The sequence below is a fragment of the Sinohyriopsis cumingii genome, chromosome 12 (genome assembly GCF_028554795.1).
Source record: "Sinohyriopsis cumingii isolate HCF-2022 chromosome 12, ASM2855479v2, whole genome shotgun sequence".
NCBI classification, from domain to species: Eukaryota; Metazoa; Mollusca; class Bivalvia; order Unionida; family Unionidae; genus Sinohyriopsis; species Sinohyriopsis cumingii.
Genome location: NC_142972.1, coordinates 65,923,134 through 65,948,693, shown reverse-complemented (window position 1 = coordinate 65,948,693; position 25,560 = coordinate 65,923,134). Strand labels below are relative to the sequence as shown.

The window sequence follows — 25,560 nt, the reverse complement described above, 5'->3', positions numbered from 1 at the left end:
GAATGTACATGTAATAAAAAACAATTTCAGTTTTGTGCAGTCCATTTTTATTGCTGATGGCATGTACCTGAAATCCTAAACTTGATGATGTCAACATTCAATCAAGTTGTGAGACAAAAACATGTCTGACTGACATAAGCAATCAGCCAAGGTGCAGTTTATAGTGCTCTTTACCCAGACTGCTATCTTCACTGATCTGGAGATATACATCTGGCTGTCTGAGACTAAATAAAAGAATAAATTTTGTCATTCCCAAAGTAAGTAAATTTATTTCCTGTTCTATCTCAAGAATACCTTTAGTATTTTACTGCCCCCCTTCCTAAATTATTGGGTTGTTTTGAAATATGTGTAATACGAAAGAACAATACAAAATCTGTATATAATTCTAAAAGTTTTATCTAAATATCTTACCTTAAAAATAAACTCATATACAAGTATGAGAAGTGAATATGAATGAGGACCATTCAGATCCAGTGTAGAAACAGTGTGGTGGTGGTGGTATGGCATACCTGCCAACCTGCCTGGCAGTGTTTGGGGGATGGGGTGAGACTCAAAAGGTGTAAATCTGTGGATCTGGGGTGTGGGTGTCAGCAACAAAGTGTAAATCAATCTTCTCTCTTCAAAAGTGGATCACTCTGATCTAACTTCAGATGAATTGGGTTTTTTCCACTAAGTGCATTTTACCTCTGCAAAATAGTCTAATGAGCTCTCCCAAAGCAGGACTTAAAATGGCATCACCCTAGCTACTGTCAAGTCAATTAAGTAATCTTGTTAAATGGTGGTTGTTTATATCTGGCCACTTTACCTTTTACTTCACTCTATGACAATCAACTGTACAAACTGCCTCAAGGATAGTTTTATGTGAGCACTAAGCAGGACTGTTTACTGTTTATAATGGTTACAGGATGTGCAAATATATGTTTTGTGACAGATAAAAATGTATTGAGTTTTAGAGTCAATTTTTTTTTTATAGACAGGACTGTATCAGGTGGTTTAGCAGTAAAAGAAAATCAATTATTTGTAACACTTGAGTAAAGAATCATGCTTATTTTAAAGCCAACTTTGTCAGGGGATTTGGGAGTCAAAAATCTCGTTTTTTTGTGTTACATGTTACAGTAGGTATGGGTGGGGAGCAGGTTTAGGTGCTGATGAAATCTACTGTCAAAATTACAAGTATATAAAGATACAGAGATACATACCCGTTAACTGTATGTGATATAGTATTGTGTAGACCCATCTTAATATCTGAGTGGTGTGAAGTGTATCACTGTCAGCTGACAGGGATGAAGGCAAAGACGATAGAGCACTACGAAGGAGAAGGGGGATCACTTTATTGTGATGAAGTCTTCTCAGTAGAGGCGTCCAGAATTTGACTAAACTGGCTGGTAGTAAGAGATCACTGGAGTCTAACAAATCTGCAAAAAGCATAGAGAGTAAACTCCACCAGTAAAAATGATGCAGATATCAATCATTATGAAACAATCCTTTTATTTTATTTCACACTTTCTGCTTTCTGTTGTATTAGATATAATTACACATTTGTACCTTAAGCCTTTGTAAGAAACATTCAGATTGGTTAAATGACATCACGTGATACAGAAATCAAAGAGTTTTAAATTAATAACAGAACTACTTATCTATGCATGCACCCTTCTTTTGTACTTAACAATATTTATGAACAAAGGTTAGAATTACGACATTCAAATCCAAGCTGCATTAAACAATAATACTTTCAACCCAAGTGCACCAGCTGCAAACACTTGGTTTTGTGATGTCTGCCTACTATGAACTAACTGTGCCCATGTCACATGGGCAAAAATGTAGCTGTGTTGGCTGCAGTGGCTGTTAGGTGCTATATACTGGTTAACCTCACGCTGGTGAGATACAGTGATCAGCTGAACCAATGTGTCAACCAGAACTTTTCCCTCTTATGACTTACATGGATAACGAAGCTGGTCAGGGACCAGGGGTGACTATACCACTCCAACAGATGGAAGGGAATGCCTCCACATTCCTACAGGCATTGCCTTCTTCTGGAAAGTTTGAATAGTCTGATAATCTAATCAAATCTTCTACTTGTGACCATACTGAAACATGGAAAATGTTATGGCATTCAGTGAAATAGTTTTGTGTTCTTGTGCTAAGATGGGTTTAAGTTTGTCATTCAGATGTATGGGTGAACTGCATTAATAACAATATGAACCTTTCTGCTGAAAAGGGTCCATAACCCAATATTTAACAGAAAAAAGTGAAAGATTAAACTTGACTCGAATTTCCAGAGTATTATGTTCAAGACCAAAACAAGGCATCAATATGGACAGATGATGACAACATTAAATATCCCTCCACAGGGTATGGTGACAACATTTCCTATCCATCACAGTGTATGGTGACAACAATTAATATCTCTCCACATTATTTGGTGGGTCACAACTACTGACATTTTTTACTTCTTAATGTTAGTAACTTGCAAGTGAGCACAGATTTGATGGCATGTATGGGTTATGCACATAAGTAAATACTAATACATAGCTGCCAACCCCCGAATACAAAAATAATGACTTCTTGTGACAAAAATACTGATTTTCAGGAACAAATACTGATTTTTAAAATTTTAATGCATATATAACTATTTACAACATATACAAACATTAGTAAAGTACAGGAACAAATACCGATTTTTAACATTTTAATGCATATGTAACTATTTAAAACATATAGAACCATCAGTAAAGTAGGACAGTGTTTTACACAATTATTTAATGTCAAAGATGCATGTGTTGTACCATATTCCAATTGGGTGCCCATTCAGAAGGTGCAAGAGTGCAACACAATCAGACACAGACTTTTTATAGTAGCCTTTTCCATGCCTTATTTTTTTCCAATCATTATCAATTTGAATGAATCAACTTTCATTGATGATCTCAATTCTGTGTGATTTTATTGTCTGGAAAACGTGTGCAAAATAAATCACCAGCAACACTAGTAACTGAAAGAGGAACGTTAATTTCCAAAAGAAATCTAAAACATTGAATTTCAATCAAATTACATCAAGGTTCTCTCTGGTATTTATATACGTCATAAGTTCAGGCTGAGTTGTGTATGATGAAGTAGCAAGCTGATGTTTATTAGCTTTTTCATCCTCTTTATTTCATAGGTGCCCAATAGCGAAATCAAGTTACACAACTTGCAAAACGTAGAGTTTTCTCCTTTACTAGATGGTTTCACAAATCTAAACAAGACGGCACAATTGTCCTTTTAGTTCTGTTTTCTTGTCTTTCCTGGAGAAAATTCTGAACATTCAGCTTTCCTATTCAACATGATTATAAGTTGAATATTACAAAAATGAGATACAGTGACAGCGGTAACTGTTTGCAACATCCAATATGGCGGATAAAGACAGGCATTGTAGCCTCGATTTTGAATGAAACAATCATATTGTAGAACTATAGTCCTATATACATGTGATACATTTCTATCGGAATGGAACCGAGTGCCCGTTCTAAACTGAAAATTGCAAGGAATGCTTTTAACATTTTTTACAAATAAGAAAAAACTTATTTTTTGCCAAAAGAACGTACACCCGTATTCAGGTCCAAAATATGGGACAAATATGGAAAAAACGGGACACTTGGCAGCTATGCTAATATGTAAATAAAAAATGGTCTTGCCAAAATATAGGGTAGTCTGTTCAAAATATATATTATCACTGCACTACACAAGTTTGAACTGCTTGTACATATGCTTTAGACTTTTCCCGGGGTTTTCCAGGGTTCTTCCTCCACCAATTATACTGGCCGCCATGTATAGCCTATCTTGTGCTGAAAAATGGCGTTAAACCATACAACAACAACAACATATGCTTTAGATCAACTTAATATTTTACCGAGTGTATGAAAATGTAGTAATGCGACCATTTTGTTCATGATTAAATGTCTGTTCATGGTTTTTATGCAACTCTACTCCTCTAATAATAATGTTTTTGACTCAACTATGTTATAACATAAAACGGTGATTTACCACGTCTGTGTAGAACTAAAGCAGGCCATATCAATTCCATCTGAAGTCTATCTTACTTCCTGGAATACATTTACTTGAAGAATTTTAAAAATGTAGTAACTTTAAAAGGAGCAAAATTACTCCAAACCTACATTTTCTGTAATGCTGCCATAAACATAAAAGAACTACCATGGTCATCAATTTTCATATAATATTTATTTACCCTTGATGCAAAGTCCCAATGGTTGCAGTTGTTTAAGAGTTGACACAAGGTATCCTTCCCTTAGCAGAATTGACACAAATTCAGCTCTGAAATTTAAAGATAATGTAATAAAAACAAAAACAAGAAGCTCTGAAACAGCCGGAGATTAGTCACTTGTAAGACTCTGTCCAACAACCAAACAAATGAGCAGTTGACCAAAAACATGGGTCATGTGGATGCTTTCTGCAGAAATTTCTTCCAAAGCTGTGGATTGCATTATGAGCCCTTTTTGGGATACGTCACTGAAATATTGTTGTATTTTTAGTAACTGTGGCCATAATTAAAGGCAGATCAGCATCAGTTCTACTTGAATGGAAGTAATACAAATAAACTCAAAATGCATTTCTAAGACCATAAACAAAAAAACCAAAAACAAGATGATATCTGAAATGCAAACAGGAATGAAACATCAATGAAGCATAAACAAAATAAATTTTCACAAGCATTTCAAATGCAAATGATGTGCATAGAAAAATATAATCTAGTAGAATTACACAGTTCAGGGTCTGTACAAATATGTAATTATAGCAGATGTGTATTTCTGACTGAAAATCTGGGTTGATATCCAATATGGACTGTTGTTTTATCAAGGTTAAAGCATGAATATAAGCAACTTATGTGCAAAAATATGAAGACAATTCTTTTAGAAACATGTCATTTTTGTCAGGTTTTCTGCAAAATCTTAACCACTTCATGTGTGTGTGTGTGTGTGTGTGTGTGTGTGTGTGTGTGTGTGTGTGTGTGTACACAACTTTAAACACAGCAGCTGACCCAAAGGCAACTATACAAAGAACAGAATTATAAGTACACTTAGAAATAAAGTCAATCATAATAGTTTATGATGTTTGAATTGAACAGGGGTACATGTACTGTTTCCGCTTTTCTTGCATATCTCAATAGATCTCTATAACTAATCAAAATTCATATTAATCATACTTGTGACTTGAGTTGAAATAAACAGAATCTATTTGTTTTCAAAATCTGTCTCTGGCATTCTCTGTATCATCAGATGATGCCCCATAAACACAAGCTAGAAAGGTGAAAGTCCCACGATTTAGTGATATTACCTATGTTCCAATAAGGCTCTTTCCAAGTTTTCCATTACAACTCTGGCTTCTGGGTCTTTTACTGTTGGATTACTTAATTCCTAAAAAAGAAAACAATTTCTTGAAGTTTACACAAACCTGACATAATGAAACTTTCAAAAATGAATCTCTTGCTCCAAAATTTAATTTCAACTTTTGTATACCATTTAAAAGAAATATTACTATAGCAACATCCTGGATAAAAAGTAATTCGGGATGTAAAACTATCCAGCCTTGTTTAAAGTACATCAAGATGGCAAGATGCAACCAATTTTGCTATGATTAGATCATCATAGTTAGAAATGTTAACAAATCAGCACTACCAAAATTATATGTAAAATCTTATATCACTTTTTGCATACAAGTGCACATATATCCCGAATTGAGGTAACCTAAGTTTCATCTGAACCTTCCCATCCCATTTTTAATATCTGGACATTTATGATGAGGTGTAGAGTAAAATCCAACTGCCTATCGAAAATTTGGAATTCACATTCGGTTGTCTGCAGAAGGTAGCTGTTTACTAGTTGGCGCAGCAAAAATAAACAAAGTTACACTGGGCCATACCTTCATGAAATCGATAGGAAGATAATATATTTTCTCAGAAAGTGTGAGTATACGAGGAGTAGTCGTTGGAGTTATTGCTCAAACTGACTAGAAACAATGTGGTTTTTTATGCCTTTAATCAGCTGACAGATGAGACAAAACTACAGCATTGATGAAACCTGGCCCAGAACTCGCCTTTTGTATTGCTAGTTAGATGACTACCCAGATCTCGCATACTACATGTCCATGACATCGGAGGTCCAATTGTCACATGATATCACCAATCAATTTCCGATGTTGCTGTACACAAAATTTGATAATATTAAATGAAGTCGCATAATGTACAAAAAATGAACGTACACTTAATTCTCAGCATATTTATTCTGAGAATAATGACCAGAAACATGTCAGCAACCTGGAGAAAGAAAGATTCATCAAGCACTGAGCACATGACCAACATTGACAATTCCACTCTGTTTGGTGAATCTACCTTTCTCTAGGTTGCTGCAACAGTGACAGGTTACTGGTCATTATTCTTGGAAAAAATATAGGCATCCCTGACTTCTTTTATCAACATTATAGTGATATTCGTTTAATATTTTTGAACTTCTTTACATCAAAACTGGAAAACTGTTGATATGTGACCACTGGACCTCTGATGTCATGGACATGTAGGATGTGAGATTTGTCCACTATTATCCCTATAAATATATGAGACAGGCAAAAAGTCTTCAATTAAACTTTGATCTGGAACCTATTTTCCTTTCATACATAATAATAAGAAAATGAAGTTTAAGAGAACAATAATTACAACAACAGCATTGTAAGAAAACTAAACCTAACACTCATATGTCATGGCAGTGATATGTACATGAAATTGGTGTTGCTGGTATCTAATAAGTACGTCCTCCACAATCTGTCTTGGGTTATCTGCTGAATCCATACTTTTTGAGCTGCATGCTGGCTCTGTTTCTGCTGCAGGCTCTGTTTCTGCTAGCTCCATGCTGGCAACCTGCTTCTCCCAATATTCAGTCTATCAAGGAATGAAATTTCAATAATGTTATTTTGTGGAGAATTATCAAAGTGCTATAGAATTTCAATTATATACCTGACCTGAAAAAAGAAGTGCAAGTAATCTTTGATCAGACACAATTAAATTATTTCAGAATAACCTATAACCTCCAATCTCCAATCAGTTATCATGACATCATACATGCCAACCCCTGGCAAGGAAAAAGTGTAATCCAAGTGGACAAAAAGAGTAGTCTTAGCAGTAAAAGAGTAATCCTCACATAACATAATAAAATTCAATAAGCATATGCACAAAATGATTTATTTACCCCTTCTGGTCTTTTGACATCAATTACTGCTTCAAATTTTCATATATAGCGCTTTTGAGCTTTAGAAAGCAACAGTCTCTCATATACCATTTCAAAACACTTTGTACCAGCTGAGATTATGAATGTTTTGCACACCAGCAGAGAACCAAGTGCTGGGTTACAGAGTCTGGATCTGAATTCAGTTTTATTTTTTTAAACAATATTGAACAATCTCTCACAGTCAGCATTAGAATGGTAAAGAACTAATATTCCTTTCATAACCTGACAAAGAAGAGGAAATATAACTCTTCCAGTTATTGGATCTTTTAGCTGGGAAATAAGATGCCATTGCACATCAACTCTATCCACATGAAGTACATTGTCAGGTAGAATGCCAACATGGTACTTTAGGGGTTCTTATTCTAATTTATGAGCAGCCTTTCCTGCAGCAAAGTGCATCATATGACAGGGACAACCTGATATGTACAATGATGAAAATATTTTTCAAAATACAGAATGCAACTCCTTTATGAATTCCAGTAATCAATGATGCATTATCAGTTGAAAACCCCATACAGTTCTGCCATCCTATTTTATTTAAAGCATTATTAAGCAAATAAAAAATGTTTTCTCCAGTGGAATCTACTGTTAATACTGGTAATGAAAGAAGAGCACTCTGACTTTGCCATTTTCATTGTCAAAGTCTCTTACACAGACTGGGTCCAACATTTTGTCATCATAATCACTGCTCCTGTCTGTTGCAATACTAAAAGGCCCAATTTTTATGGCTTCTGCAATTTTAAGAGAATTATCTTCTGCTAAATATCTAACAATATTAGATGATTTTGTTCTTGCACATGCATATTTTCTGCAATTTTGGAATCAGGAAACATCTCTTTGAACAAAAGACCAATGTAGTCTTCTACTGCTAGGGGTAGTCCGTGTTCTATTGGGAACTCGGTAAATAACGCCTCTGCATTTATTAGTTCTGTTGTAAAAAATAAGTTACACATTGCCTTAGTATTGGAGTAAGTAAAATGAGCTAATTCAAAGTTTAATTGTTTTACCATTATAACCAAAATTAAAATCCTTTCCACACTGCCTGCAGTGGGTGTGAAGCTACCCTAGAATGGAATGCTGTATTGTGTAATTCATGTATTCATCTCTGAATCGGTTTTTCATCTTTTTCTAATCCATCTGTGAAATTATTTGAAAAACATTTTTGCTCTAACACACGCATCTACTAGAATAAATCTGACTTGACTTTTAGCACCAAATACCTAAAGAATGGTTCTGTACCAGATATGAATTAGAACAAAGAATCTGCAAGCAAACATTAAACATTAGAAAACCAGTCTGTTTTCCTAATTAAGCCATACAGCTGCTATAAATAGAAACCAAGGTCAAAAGTCTGAAACTAGTAGCCAGCATGTTTCTTGGAAATAGGGCTGCTGCTATAAATAGAACATAATATTGTTAAGAAAGTGCATGCAAGTCTACAGACAAGCGTACTCTTATGTAGCAATTGCGTAGAAACATAGCTGCCAACCTTCCAGGCTCACAATTAGTGAAAATAGGGATAAAAAGTCGTGAATTTGGACACAAATTCGTGAAAAATACCATGACAATAACTCCATCTACTCTGACTACTCCGACCGTCAATACTACACTATATCAAGTTTGCAAAATAAAAATAAAACACTACATATATGCAGAAGTATTTATTTATCATGACATGATACTGTGGCAGACTTGAACTTCCTCAACTGCTTGATCGTAAATTTGTTTTCTAAACAGATCTGACTTCTTGCCTGCTGGTTGATCTTGGGGACTAAAATTGCTGACAAATTTTCTGCAGCTAAGGAGGCCTTAAAGTCTGTCTTTTTTCTCCTTACTAAAGAAAATACTCTTTCGCTGTCACTGTTGCTGTGAGGAATGCACAGGAGCTGCAGCATTTTTGGTTCTTCCACAGGAAAATTTGGAAGCGTTTTTCGAGTCCGGGAACATATGTCAGAACAAATGTTTAGCATGGTCTCCAGCTGATAAAGGTAGATTGTGTTCGACACAAGAAAATTCACAAATAATGCTTCAGCGTTGGTAGCCTGCAGGTCTTCTGCCAATGGTTTAAAATATTCCAGAGCTGAAATCTGCGAATTCTTAATTTTCCCAACTTCTACATGCTTTTTGCAACCAACATTCTTCCTCACATCGTCTCTGCGATGGCACACTGAGTGCAAAAAGCATGAATGAATATCAATGTTTAATGGCAGAATGCACGGCCAATTTTTTATATATTCCAAATTAAACTTCACTTTTTGAGTAATAAATTTCTTTTTCCTTGGTGGTGAAGACATTTTCAAAATCTTACATGCGATGCTGAACGGTAACTCGAATTAGTGTTTTGACGCATGCGTGGAGCAAATTTCTGGTTAGGCCCCAGTTTCTCTCAAAAGCACTTGTAAAACTACTCTTATACATAAAGATTAAAATAGGCTAAAATGCTTGCAACCGGGCCAACTGTACTAATCGGCTGTAGATCTACTAATATCGTGACCAGAGGTACCGGACCGTTTCGGCAACTGCGAATATCACGACTAGCGCTTAATGGGAAATCGTTTTTTTTTAATTAAAGATTTAAAATAATTGAGGATCGGTAAATTCGTGAATTTTTGTCTTATGGCGTGAATCCGTGAATCGCTGAAAAAGTTGTGAAATTCACACCAAATTAGTGAGGGTTGGCAGCTACGTAGAAGCCATCTTTTCTAGAATACAGTCTGAAAGATTAATGGAATGAGAATAAAAATAAGAAAACAAATTAACTTTTTGGGGAGGGGGACATATTGAAATCGCATAATCCGAATGAGTTTATGCATAAGGCCTAATTTAGTGGAAAAAAGTGTAATGGTTGGCATGTATGTGACATCACTGTGAACTTTGTACAAACTTTATGATTGTGGTTCTGACTAGCATATTCCTTAACATATCCTGTACAAGGTATTTTTAACCCAAATAACACGGAAAAGCTTAACAGTCACCAAAACAGTCACCAAGGTAAAAAAAATATTCTTTTTCAGGTTTGTATTGTGCTTTTGGAAACACGACTAAAGAACATGATTCTTTCCTCCTTGGTGGCATTCAGATAACTGCCAACTTTTGAAACAGAGATATCTCCATTAGCAACATTTTAAAAAAATGGAACACATCTCTCAAGATGGGTATCTCCATAGCATGTATATCCAACAATTATTAAAAATTGCAAGAAAGATATGTTAAGTACTTTATAGATCAAAGCATAAATGTATTCTACTGAATTGAAAATAAAAATATAACAACATCTGATTATAACAGACAATCACTAGGCTGGCATACTCTGTTTATTAGCAGTAAAGTCTTTGATTCAAGGCAATAATAACTTGTAACAATAGTAAAAGGCTACAGCCCTCCCTCAAAATAGCATATTAGTCGGAGTCCATAATTGTTGACCATACTATAGTGCGAGTCACTGTACATTTGATAAGTACATGTTGTGGGGTTAGGATCAGGGGTTGGGGTAAACAATACTCAGTCAAAATCACATGCCATGTTAAATATCGATAAAAATTCTGTGAGTAGATGTAAGTGTGTTATGGGGGTGGGGGTGGCAACAAGAATAATCAGTGATTTTAGTTTATTTAATTAAATCAAATTTTTTTTCTTCACCTCATGGTATTAGTGTACTGAATTTTATCCAATACTGTTTCTAAAGAAATTAAAGATACAATATTAAGTAAGTTCCATGACTTCTTACAACCCATACTGTCCTACATTTGCTAGCCAATTCATTTTACAATGAATTAAAGGGAAATTGTTCAACTAAGTGATGTTGAAAATTCCATGCCAAATAAATAAAAAATTATAATTGTGGTCATAGGTTTCATAGCAGTATCATGTATTATTTGGAACTGCACTGTCATGAAGAAATTCATAACAAGGCAGAGCTGTATGTACTACAAAACCTGACCCTATGGGTCACTGTCCATGAAAATACGGATAATCATTCTGGAAGATATAATGAAAAGTTTAAAGTTCCAATTCTATTTATTAATTTTACACAGATTGTGCAAGTCATCCAAACTTAATTTCAGCACTCTTCATGGCTCAGATGTTGGCATAATGTGATCATTTGTGGCAGAAGGAACTTTGGATGCAAGTTTTTGTGTATATACAATGATATATCTGAACCTGTAAATTGAGTGCCATCAACGCTTGCTTACAAGTTGAGTCCAACTGCAAATTGCACAGACCCAGATCTGCCATCACATAACATGCCAGCAGATCCAGGTCTATTCAGTTCATCAGTATAACAAAAGACTTGGATCAGCTGACACATTATACAACAGCAAAATCAGGGTCTAGGCTTTTAGCAGTTAGACTCGACTTATAGGCGTTTATGTACAGCACATGGTGGATGAGGATGTAAAATGGTCCATCACAACCATGGCACATCAGTCTAACATGAGCTCTTGTGTAAGGTGGTATGGTTATGAACCTCATTATATGTGATAGTAATATTATCAGCCATTACCGTATATACTTGCTTTCAAGTCACGTCTGACTGCAAAAAAAAAACCAGATTCTGTTCTGCCATCACATGCACCATCAGATCAGGGTCTATACTGTTTAAATGATTATTACAAGACCCATATCTGCTGGCACATGAATGAAAAGGAAGATCTGAGTCACTGCAGTTTGCAACCGGACTCAACAACAACATTATAATGAGGAGTTTACTCCATTTAAAAGTCCACCATTTCATGTTAAGTACCAGAATTCTTTCAAATTTCAATGGCATGAAGCATATGTTTGTGTGAGGCATGTCCTAATTCAGATTAATCTCTATCTCTGACAATGCCACATACATACTAGTTTTAAACTACTGTATGTACCATTTGTTTCTCAGACATAAAATCCATTTTCTTTTTGTCCAAATACATACACAAATAATTTATTCAGCGTCCAAAAAGAACAAACTAAAAATGCATGCCAATCAAAGAATACTGCAATTATCTTATTGGGATACCCCTTTATCCAAAATGCAAACTGATCATTTACATGAATGGTAATGAAAGAAAACTGACATTACCTGCCTATTTGTATCTTCTTTCTATCAATAAGAAAATGCAAGCATAAAAGAAACACAACTTTACATAGGAAGCAAAATATGTCGTGCTACTCTCTTACCATCACCTAGTATATATAAATCAGATAAGTCTCAATGTCTGTAACTGAATAAATATCAAGTGAAGAATAGATATGGTTTAAGCATTGTCATTTATGGTGGTGTTAAGCATCTCTTTCATGCTGATGGTTAGAAATTTAATAGTTTTCTCCTTGTTGTAAACATAATGAGTACTTAATCATAGTTCTCTAAATTTGTAACAATCAACTGACAAGCCATTTTCCAATTAAAGATAAGTCATTCCTCAACTTTCTTAAAACATTATTGGTCTCCATGTCTTGCCAAATCAATCAGTTACAGTTTTGCCCGTCACCCCTGCCTTGCCAAATCAATGGAGAACAACAATTAAGTCCAAAAACAAAAAGCAGATCTTATTACATCTGATAATTATAAAGCAAGAAAAATTATTCTGGAAACAATTTTTGGTGTCTGAAACAAACAGTGCCCAAAACAAACAGCAAAAAAAAGTAGGTTGCTTAATTCAATTCAGGTTGACTGCCCTGGTAATGGACATAAACAAATTGGATATAACTGCTTCAAATTCCATAATTTCAATCTTATGCCCAGATTGTCAATCACACAAGATCTATGCAGCCTCCCTTAAGAAAGGATAAGTGTATATTTTATATCTTATCTACCAAATGAATAGTACAAGTTCTCTTAATCAATATAACGGATGAATTGTTGGGTTCTTAAGGGAGACGGTTTAGGAGGTGAGGGTAAATATGCACAGGAAATAATAGGAAGAGAAAATAAAAACAGGACATTCCATAAAATTGGAAGTGTCAGGTAAATATTTGAAAGTAATGGAGGTGTCTTGGGGTGATTCCTTAATGGTGGTACAGACGGCAGCAAACTACACTGGCTGCTCTTGCAGATTAAGGTAATTAAATTACCCAGCTACCAGCACTTAGGTAATGCCATTAAGAAGTCTGGCTGGATATTAAAGGTTGTAGCTTAATGTAAGATTAACAGCATAAGAGGTTAAAATGTTTGGGAAGTAGCACTACAGTTAAAAAAAAATTGTGCATGATTGTAAACAGCTGATCACCTTGAGCCAATTCAATGCCCACCTAGCACCTGCTCTGAGAACAGGCAGGGAGGGAAGAGCACCATGTGTAGCATCATGACGAAGTTCTACTATCCATTCTGGAACACCAATCTGAAAAAACACAGGCAGACATTATTGTCAAAAGATAGAGAATGATGGGACAAAAGTTGGCAAATTTTATTCACCACCCACAAGAACAAAACACTTTCAAAAGATCAATCACTGAAGGCTAAACACCAGCTACATATGGTATGCAACTATGACAGAAGGCATATTTTTCTCTGGAATGGCTAAAACCTGTCTGGCCTTCTCTCAGTCCACTAATCAATAAACTGAGTATTAATTTTACTAAACAGGCCTTGATTCAGGCACAGATAGATGAGTGTGTTGCGTAGATAAGCAATCATATTCTTACAGATTTAACCCTGCAAGTATATGTAGCAGGAATCCCCTTCAATGGCTTCCAACTCATGATCATTTTACTAAAACATTTTAACCAAAGACACATCTATACCTTTTAATAAACTTGTTTTTGCTTTAGGAGGTAGAGGAGGCTACAAATATCGAAGGTCAATGCAAAATGGCTCCCATTATCACAGCAACTGTTCAAAAGTCTGGTACTAATGATATACCAAAAAGCCAACCAAATCTTTCTCTAAATATCTGAATGACCTTGACGCTACCTCATGAGCAATGGGTAGACTGAAGTCCATAGATTTGAATCTACAAAATATGACAACAATCCCTTGGAGCATTGGTACTTACCATAAATGCTTGCTAATAAGTTAAGTTCAAATGCAAGTTGCACAGACCCAGACCTGTCATCACACAATGTGCTGACAGATATAGGTCTATGCCATTATTTTGGAGTAATCAGCAGACCAAACAATACAGACCCAGCCAATTATGCGATGGCAGATCAAAGTCTATGTTATTTGCAGTTGGACTCAACTTATAAGCACCCAGCAAATTATGCGAGAGCAGATCAAAGTCTATGTTATCTGCAGTTGGAATCAACTTATAAGCACCCAGCAAATTATGCAATAGCAGATCAAAGTCTGTTATTTGCAGATGGAATTAACTTATAAGCAAGTATATAGTGTGAGAATACAGAAAATGTTTAACCAAAATTGGAACAAAATATTGATGACACGCATGATGAAGACATCATGAGAATGCATTAAAGTTAGCAAAACAGTGATGGATTACCTCTGCTGCCAGAATGTGAATTGGTTGAGCATACTGTTTGGTTTGATTCTTCTCTGTTAAATGATTCACAAACCTGTGTATAAAAATACTATGGTAATTTATGTGAATATTTGCATTCAAAAATCACTTTCTTTACTTTTACTGACTTCAGCAGCAAATTTGAACCCTAGCTACTTCAAAGTCTTGATAATAATTTCAGTCCCGAAAATAATTAATTTACAAAACAGAACATAATTTCAATCCCAAAACAACAAATTAATTAGCATAATTCCCATCCCTAAAACAAATTAATTAACAGAAAATAATTCCCATCCAGAAAAACAATTTAATAAAACATGATTCCAGTCATTAAAAATAAATTAATAAAACAATTCCATAAATTCATGTTTTTTCATGTGCATACATTTTTGGTCCCATAGAAGTTTGATTCAATAGATTTATCAGTGTTTCATATCTAATAAAATGTATTGCATACAATATGCATATGAGCCATTCTTTAAAGATTTCTGCTGCACAGATGTTTGTTCAGAGTGGTATCTCAAGTATATAATGTTATAGCAAATGGCAAGGAATCTGCCTACTTCCACTACCTAGTCCCTGAACATTACAACAAAGAATATGTTTGCAGCCATCACATAGCCCTAGAACCCTAGAACTAGACATGCTTAAGAGACTATATAGACAAAGGCACACTAACAATTTCCACAAGCACCCTAAGAATTAAACACAGCAGAAATTTTTAAACAAATGTAAAAAAAAAAAAATGTCATGTAAAAATAACTATTCCTGTTACCTTATAAGAGCCAGACTGTAGTCTTTCCTTAGCCTCAAATTTACATCGACATCATCCTGGTGATTTAATGACCTCTGATAGGTCAAATTGGCACTAATTATTGTGTATGTGCTATCTATGGCAACTGACAGCTTATGCAAAGCCCTGTAAGAAAAAAATGTAATGTGAAACGAAAGATGCTATCTGGGTTTTAATGAAACAAAAGTTTAAATGCAGAGTTTTTCAACTGAACAATAACTGAATTTATCGAAAGATAAAATTTAAATGTTTCATTAACTGCAATAGTGCAATTCTTCCTAAAGCTTGCTGAGGCAGATATTTCCAACATTTCAAGCTAGACAATCTCTTTGTCAGTGGAAGAAACAAAACTTATATCTACAAAACAAACAATAAACACAAAAACCAATATAGATATTTGACTTCTACATGTTTCAATGATAAAGAAATCAACAAACATGAGATTAAAAAACAAGCAAAGAGAAGTGATAATTGAAAAATGGCTGTAAAGTAGGACATAAATATATTCAGCAGACTCAGTTATTTGAACTCTTATTATTGAAATACTCTTTATTATCCATACTATTTGTCAAGTCCTAGTTGAATTTATTCCATGTTTATATCTACATACAAAAATTGATTATTTGAATTCACCTGTTTAATCAAACTTAGCAGTTCAAAATTCTCCAATCCTATTAAAATTGTGACACAATATCTGAAGTGTAAAAACATGTCATGAGTGGTGTGTCTGAATTCCTAAACTGTGACACATCTTAGCCCAAACTGTGAGTACTAATTGATTAAAAAGCAGCTGATGTTTACTTTCTGTCACTAATCCATCAATTGACTCATTTTTTTATAACCCTTTAATTAATTCAATTAAAGGAAATAATTTTATGAAAAGTAGGTTTGATAAAAGAAAGTCAGAAAGTCATATAAACCATATGAAAGCTACATTAAACTAATTTTCAAAACATCTATAGGAAGTCACTCTGCTTACTACATTGAGTCTGTATCACCAAGTCATGGAAACAGGAGAAGGTACAATGTGGAAAAGGGAGTCAAAATGTTGAGAAACCAAATGTAATGCCATCCATGAATTTGTGCAGTGTCAGTCAGGAAACTAGACCATGATTACCAAGCAGTACAACATTCCAGCAAACATGCTATCAACATGGCAGAAAAACAAAGAATTAAAGATGTGTACATGAAATATGGGCTAAAATGGAATGCAATGAAATCCTGGACCTCGATGAGATTGAAGAGGCAACTCTGAAGTGGCATAAATATGCTGGAGACCCTGATACACTTCTCTCTTGATAACTTGTGCACAATGGGGTCCACAAACATAGACTGCACTATAAACAAGGGCACGAGTTATCAAGGGACCTCCAAAAATTGAAAAAATCCACTTATACATCGAGAAAATGGGGGGGGGGGCCAGGAACTGGGCCATTTAATGAATGAATCCTCCTTTTACAATCATGTCAATAATAATTGTTAGTATCGCACTTTTTCTAATGAAGCTGTTTGTTATTCTGTATAAATAACATTTATTTTCAAAATTTCCAAAATGTTAAAGCTCATTCCAACTGGTTTCAAAAACCATCATGTGTACGCGAAAACATGAATTATGTCACTGCTTTTTATTTTGTTGATTAGTCTGGTTACCGGAGTGGAATTAAATAGTATATTAGCAAGTCGCGAGTCAAAGTAGCCATAAACTAGACTATCTGTTGATATACCAGCAAACAAGATTCCTTTTTTTTCCAAAAAATAGCGACATTTGTTTCGTAAGATAATCGCCTACATCGAAATTCAATTTTGTATTGCGGCTAATGTGGGTATGTGAGAAAGCTTGCCAGTAGCTTCTCGTGGGTTGGTGGTTCTTTCCGGGATCTTCCTATACCATTAATACTGGCCGCCATGTATAGCCAATCGTGTGCTGAAAAATGGCATTAAACCCAACAACAACAACAACAATTTTGTATTGTTCAATTAGTACAATATTGATGTCGTGATTTAACTGAAAGTAAGAGTGAAACTTCTTATCATCCTTAAGGATATCTCTAAGTGTCAGTTCAGAAATTCTCTGAAAATTGCTTGCCCACAATAGTCCATATCTGTGAAACCAAGCTATTTATTTTACAAAGTATTCGCTTCACTTGGTTGCCTTGCTATCTTTGATCACAGTTATGAAAGAGTTGGTTAATTTAAGGTAGTTTATGTTACATACACAATAAAATTTATAACAGTGATCCACTGATCAAATGAGGTGAGTTCACCCGACATAGGACCGGGGATGCTAGATTTGAAGTATGTAGAACTTGTGTGCCTTTTAACTTTTTTAAAAATTCCACCTTCTTTATTTGATTCAAAAGACATAATTAACATGATAATACAAAGGAGGCCAGCTTTTAAATCAGTGCAACAATACAACAAATACTTCCGCAAGTCAGTTATCAAAACACGGTAGACACTTAATTAGGTTTACAGAGAAATGCTTGCAGACATAGCTGTTACAGTAGATTGACACATTTTACATTTAAATACACATTGCATTTATGATGATTATGCTTAAGGGGGCGCTCACCAGTTAATATGTACTTTTGAGAGAGTGACATACGTAAGGTGAAGTATGTTGCATTTAAAACATGCACAATGGAGAGAATGTTGGCATACCTCTATGCTACATTAATGTAATGTGAATGATATTTCTTTGGATATTGTAGTTTTAGAAATTTTACATGATTAAAGCAAACTGCTAACTAAAATAACTGAATTAGTATAAAGTACACTATACATAGTAGCTATTAAAACAGGGAAAATGAATTTTGCCAGACTAGACAATACCAGCTTCTGAAAGTGCAATGAATGAATTACCAAATATATAAAATGTAAAAAAGAGATATTGGCTCTTTTTTGTACAATTTACCTCTGATGTTCAAGAAGTGAAAATGACCAAGTAGAGCTAGCACTTTTTTGAAAGGTGCACATCTGAAGTAAGGCCAAGCTGTATACTCTATAACCCATAGTACACCCATCAATCATACATCAAAATAACGGGAATTAAAGGTTCTTTGAATTATACCTAAGATATAAAAGGTCTTTTTTAAATAGCCAGTATAACCAGTGAAGAAAACCATGGAAATTCTTTTTCTTTAAAATCCTAACCTATGCAAAATATGAAACTGTAGAGCGCCACCTAAGTGGAACTAAAATATAGAATTAAAACACAAATTTCACTTAATACAAATTATTTAATTGGCACATAACTATTAATGTACTGCCTACACTAGGCATAAGTGAAATTTTCATTGATTGAAATTTCCTTGAATATCTTTAATTACTGTGTACTAAAAAATATTGTTTGGGAAAGAAAATGTAACCGATTATATGACTTCTTAATAAAAGTTGATAATTTCAAAACGTTAATTAAAGTTTCCAGGTCATATCTACCATTTTTGACCATAAAACCAGTGATATATCAACATTCCAGTTACCAGTTTTGATTGCGATTTTTTTCAAGTTCAGGAAATGGGGATAAATTTTTGTTGGGCATTTTCTGATTTTAATAAAATGGTATCCACACCTGACCTTGCTTTATAACCGGGTTCGCGAGTTATCAAGGTGCAAGTTATCGAGGTAGTGGTGTATCAAATTTTCATTATACAAAACTGGAAAGAGCTAAAATAATCAGTGTAGGAAAACATGTATTCAACTTGGTGTACACCTAAACCTTCATGATCTGAGGTACCTTTATTCGAACCCCAATATTATCTTAAGTTTTCTTCTAGTCAACCAGACTTCAGATAATTGAGAGTCTACTGCATATGTATGATGACTTGTGCATGAGTTTGTACCATATTTTTTTATGACTCTGGACACTTACTTTAGACACCAAAAATTATTTCTACAAAATAAATCTGTAATGGCTTGCTAATTTTGGATCATGTTTTACAAAACAGTTTTTCCATCAACTTAAGTTTTTGGGCACAACCTAAGGAGGCCTGCTTTCTCATATTCAAGTAAAAGTCTCAGTATGTTTGCAAGCAATTAAACAAAGATGTAGCATATGTCAGATGAATGTGAACTGATACTTAATTTCCTGAGAAAATACAGATGTACCTGCACTTGCTTAGCAAGAAATATTTAATGTGATCATGAACTTACTAACAAACCAAATTAAATTAACATCCTATAAGCAAAATGATAAATATCCTACATTGTATTTTTCAAACTGTACATAAGATGTACTGTACGAATGATATGACAACATATGAAGCAAATGTGCATTCCTGAATACAAAATTCTTATAAATAATAAAAATCAAATTTCATATAACATTTAAAATATCTTACAGCCTTTGATTTTGATGTAAGGAACACAAAGCAGATAAAACATCCAATTTTTTAGTCTTGATTCTCTTTTAATATGAGGCATTAACAAATGTAACCTGTAGGACATTTTCATTTTTAGACAAAAAAGATCCACCCCATATGAACCACAACATCTTTAAGAAGAACATGGAAGAATTCTGAACTTAGCTGTTTAAGTCTTTGATTCTCCAGAATCTTTATTAATTATTTTAAACTATAGAACACTATGTTACAATAAGATCCTTCATTATGCAGTACTCCCTGATCATGAGGCCCTTTGTTATACAGTACTCCTTCTTTACTTTAAAAGACCCTTCATTACACAGCAATCCTTTGCCATTTGGTCCTTCATTATACAGTATTCTTTTACAATAAGGGCTTCATTATACTGTAATTCCTCAAAATACTGTTATTCATTATACATCACTCCCTCACTATAAAGCCTTTAATTATAGTCTTCCCTCATTATGATGCCCTTTCTAATAAGTACTCCATCACTATAAAGCCTTTGATTATAGCCTTCCCTCATTATGATGCCCTTTTTAATAAGTACTCCATCACTATAAAGCCTTTGATTATACAATCTTCCCTCATTATGATGCCCTTTCTAATAAGTACTCCATCACTATATGGCCCTTCATTATAAAGTACTCCCTTATTATCTGAGACAGTGCTGTATAATGTGCATGTCAAACAAAATACAAGGCATCATGAACACAAAACTGACTGTGAGCAAAGATATATTAATGAAGCATGGATTTTACCCAAAAATCTACAACTACAGTATGATCAAGTACTGAAGACAGGATGGAGATGACAAATTATTTTTTCATTTACAAAGACAGTTTAAGATTTATGAATAAGATTATAAACTACAAGGTGAACATTTCAAATAAATTTATCAAGGTGAACATTTCAAATAAATTTATCAAACAGCTAATTATTAATCAGAACATGGGCTGGTGGAGTACCTGCTTTGCCAAACACAGATTCTGTTCAGGGCATGCTGCTGAAGTTCAGGATCATTACTAAATAACTCTTCATAGATGCTCTTGAACTCCTCTCTGCAACATCAATATAGTGATTCAATTAGTCTCCCAACAAATCAATTATAAGAATGGAATTATGGATACAATTTATCTACACTGCAAACCATAATTTGAATGATTGTCTTTTGTTTTCCCTTGTCATGTTTTTATAATGTCATGAAAATCAAAAGTATGCAGAAAAAGCACCTTTATTTGATAATCTATTATATAACCTCTCAGGGATGCAGATGGTAGACTGCAGTATGATATAAAATATTTTGGACAATTACTAAAGAATAGTTTCTGTCTAATGTGATATTATGCCACTGAGAATTTAATCCAAATATGTAATAACAAAATCATCATGCACATTTTTATTTTCCTTTCTATCCTTCTGAAAGTGTGACTCATATGTTATGCCAGAAAAAGGCAGGGGACCCCTGATCTCCAGGAAGTCAGGACCCAATATCCTGAAATTCTGTTGAGAGCCCTGGATAATGATGATGATGACTGTGATGAGACTGATTATGATGGTGGTTATCATAATCTTAATGATCTTGTAAAATCCAGCCTAAACGACTGCTATTATTGCATTTACTGTAAAATATATGTCAATAGTTTTTGAACATTTTTGCTCAAAAATGGAATATCTTTTCATAATAATTTTTCTCATGTTATATTTTACATACACTGTACACATCCTTTGTATTAACAATGCCTTGTATACTGCCCCCAATTACAAAGTCATATGTTTGCAAAGGCTAATAAAAAATAACTCTAATTGCATCTGTATTGATTGCTCTAAATTTATATTTTTTTATATCAAATGACTTCAAATATATATGATTTCAAATTATTTTTCATTTACTGTGAACCTTGGGATTAAGTGAAGGGTCATAGTAAATACTGCATGTTCATTTTAATTTCAACAGCAAGACTGTCTCATTCAACTTTAAATTTCTTCAATTTGTCTATTGATTTATTCTTTAATAAGAATGGTATCAAAATTAATTCATTCAACTCTTTACAATGTTTTAAAATCTGTATTGGCTTAATTGCATACAAGTCCTTTGTTTTCAAAATAATCCCCATGATGTGCTTGAATATAAGTAATCAAAAACAGATTCTGTGGTACATAAATGAGCAAAAATTAATTTTTATTTTGCTTGCTACTACTAAAAACCAATTATAAGTGACAATAAAAGAAAATAAGAGAAACACAAAGAGGTATGGGACTGACAACCTAATGCTGGGTTTCTTTTTTATATACCTGCAATGTATTTTTTAAAAACAAATTCTGATTTAACAAATGTCTAATGTGATATTATGCCACTGAGAATTTAATCCAAATATGTAATAACAACATCATCATGCACATTTTCATTTTCCTTTCTATCCTTCTGAAATTGTGACTCATTCTTTAATAAAGTAATCATCTGAAGTCAACATGGAATGAATTGCCCACTGAACTTAGACACAAAGACAGTGATCACATTCAAGAGTGTTCTCAAAACTCACGTATTTCGACTGCAAGAACAAACTTAAAGACCTAATAATGTTTCCTACCTGAAATATTCTGAGCATATTTTTTTAATGTTTTATAATTTCATGGTGTTTGTTTTTGTAATCATATCATTATATGTTTTTTTATCTTATAAGTGTTGTCTAATGTTGTAAAGTGCTTAGAGCTTCTAAAGATACGGTGCTATACAAAGTCCTCATTATTATTATTCAAAAACACTTTTTAAAAAAATCTTGCTTTGACATATAGAGGAAAAAAAATGTTATCCATTATATTAATGTTCAGTCTCTAACCTCATTGCATTTCTCAGTCTATATAACAAGTCCAAATTCATTTGCACAAACTAATAGTTTTACATTGTTTGGTCTTGTGACAATAACAATTTTCATTCAGTATTTAATAATTATATTGAGAATTTGGTGCTAAAAATAACATCAATATTCAGTGTTAAAGGTGCTGCCCAGCGTCTCATGTTATTCCTCACTGGCCATGGTTGACTCAAGCCAGGAAGGTGAAGTGAAGCATCTGTCTTAAAAGTAATACTGTCACTCCTTGGCTGATGCCCAATGATTCTTTAAAAAAGTAATCTTTCTCATGAAAATCACTTCATTGATGATATAAATAGTCACTGAAACAGCACATCTGCCAAAAAAATGTCAACAAATTTCACATAAAAAATCCGTCATATTTCAAATAATCAATGCCATCTTTGAAGTCACAGAGTTCTCAACCAAGTTTCAGGAGTTCCCAGCCTATTTCTGTGAGTCTCTGGCATACAGTATTATCAGTTTGCTTATAATTTGAGTCAAACTATAAGCAACAAAGTTCCTGATCTACTGTAGAATAATGCTCATGCAGATCAGGGTCTATGTTGTTTGCTCTACTGATTACTCCTAAGAAATTGCACAGATTTAGATCTGCCAGCACATTATGCGATGGCAGAGATGGATGTTTAGTTTGCAGTTGGGCTTGTCTTATAAGTGAGTACATAAGGTAAATTCAGGAGTCCCTCACTTTCAAAATGATAGAAAAGGTCATTATTTTAATATATATCAAGATTTAATTCTTCACTAGTTATAATATCACTCTCAAAAGAAAATATTTGTTAAATTTGGATATTATTTATATAAATTTTATCTAAAATTTTTTTTTACCCCGGCTACAACACTAAAAACAACAATAAATTCATCAAGAATCTCCATTACCACAAAAGAAACTAAAATGAGTAAAGACCTGGTATTACACAATACAACATATATCAACATAAATTACCGAAATGAAGGAATAAAAAAATATATCAGCATATGTGCAAAAAAACCTAATTCAAAATAAATGTGTTAATTAGTATAGTGTTAAATGATTTAAGAGTTGGCCCTAAGAAATAAAGATGCAATATAACATGGGCTCTGTAGAAAAGATGAATTAATCTTGGTACATGTATGTTACCAAATTATTTGCAGCTTGAGACTGCAGATTTGAACTGTTGTCAAGATAAATTTACAAAAACTTTAGGTACTGATACTCAAATATCACAAGTCAAATGGAATGTTTGCTAAGTGTTGTCCTTTTGTTGGCATTATTGTCATTTTCATCTCAAGTCCAACTTCCTAAAAATGAAAACATTTTTTGCCAGCTCATTTTTATGAATCAACTTTCTGCATTCTTTACAAGTCTCTACTTTATTGATACTGCAGTACCCTATGGAAATCACATGTACTTAAGTAGCAGTTATTATTTTTATGGCATATTGATGATTTGAAAAAACTTTCATTACTTTCATGATTTATATTCAAGTAAAGCACTGTTATACCAAAATAGGGCATTGTTTCTTTGCCAGTCAATCACAGGTGCTTACATACACATTCAACAGAACATGGTTTCCTTGAAGTACATCAGAGTAGCCTTCAGAGAGACAGTCTTTTCCGCAAGATAATAATTACAGTGATAAGGATTAACTGTTAAGTAGTCACACTAGCTTCATGCCTGTTTAATCAAGTCTAGTATTTAACTATTCTGCAGACTGGCTTTGGATGACCAAAATATGGGGGGGGGGAGGCATCCTGGGTGAAAATAAAGCACGTCATGGGGATGCATTACAGGGAGAAATGGTGCATACTTTGAGACTTTTAAAAGTACAAGTCAGTCAAATTTGGGAACGCGCTACACAAGACCGTTATTGAGGCAGAAAGACGTAGTACCAAAAATATCATGTGATACGTCTCAAGTTGTAGAACTAGGGGTTTTCCGTACTCGCAGATTTCGTACTTGAGGTTTCAGTCCACAACACTGATACCTGTCATAGACGGGTTTTGCGGAGTAAGGGTCTCTCCTATCAGTTTATTTAGTGTGTCCAATCGCGGGCCGAATGCAATAATATAATCAGTGAGGTATGCCATAAAAGGGCTCAATCAAATCCGATACGGGGTTCAGTAGTCTAGGGGTTCAGTAGATTATATGGATGTACACAACACGTAGTAGACAGCCACCCATGTATAATGGGCACTTAATCTATCCCGATCCCACATCCATAATGTGTGTACTGTTCAGTACTGTAGCATATATTGTGGCCGTGTGAGAAGTATATTACAGTCTACTGTTTTTGGCGATGTGTACATGACCTAGTCATCATTTTGATTACATTTACTCTCAAACGTGTTATACAAAAAGAAGACCTGCTTATCCATGGAAATATTCGCCTCTCCGATCGATAACCTGCTCCAATCATTGACAAACCTTTAATAAAAATTACTAAACACAAACGAGCACGCGTTATTTATTTTCGTGCCACTGAAACGTCCTTGTTGAACAGATGCTCTACTTAAATCTCGTTCTCTTACAAGCGTTTAATAATTATGATCAATTGAATGAATTATTAAATTACGGTTCAGAGACCGGTATTAACAGTGTGTGTGTGTGTGTGTGTGTGTGTGTGTGCTTCGCCTAAGCATCCTACTGGTCTCTTGAAGGAAAGGCATATCAACAAGAAAAGATATGTCAACAAATTGCTATATATAATACCTAGCTGCTGAGGCAAGAATACTGATTGATATTTTTACGCCAGGAAGCAATTATGGAACAGCTATGACTGCACGAGTTGCTGATAGAAAGAAATAGTTTAGGCAAGGCGTTTATATATTGTGAGAGTTTGCACT

The 25,560-nt window shown here is 34.1% G+C and overlaps 1 protein-coding gene across 5 annotated transcripts in view; it reads right to left on the bottom strand.

The window, feature by feature from the left end:
• LOC149786612 (ribosomal biogenesis protein LAS1L-like) overlaps positions 1-25,209 on the bottom strand; it is a 50,784-nt gene extending 25,575 nt beyond the window's left edge. For 3 of the 5 annotated variants that reach the window (XM_089977120.1, XM_089977117.1, XM_089977118.1), the window contains exons 1-9: positions 25,081-25,209; positions 20,830-20,922; positions 15,483-15,626; positions 14,690-14,762; positions 13,481-13,591; positions 6,764-6,925; positions 5,329-5,408; positions 4,223-4,308; positions 1,200-1,415 (exon numbers count right to left, since the gene is read on the bottom strand). In XM_089977120.1, coding sequence (XP_089833246.1) covers positions 1,200-1,415; positions 4,223-4,308; positions 5,329-5,408; positions 6,764-6,925; positions 13,481-13,591; positions 14,690-14,762; positions 15,483-15,626; positions 20,830-20,922; positions 25,081-25,133 — 1,018 coding nt within the window. In that variant the 5' untranslated portion in view covers positions 25,134-25,209. The remainder of the gene's footprint in view (positions 1-1,199; positions 1,416-4,222; positions 4,309-5,328; positions 5,409-6,763; positions 6,926-13,480; positions 13,592-14,689; positions 14,763-15,482; positions 15,627-20,829; positions 20,923-25,080) is intronic. The other 2 variants (XM_089977121.1, XM_089977119.1) reach the window with 2 other exon arrangements.
• Between the last annotated feature and the right edge of the window lie 351 nt (positions 25,210-25,560).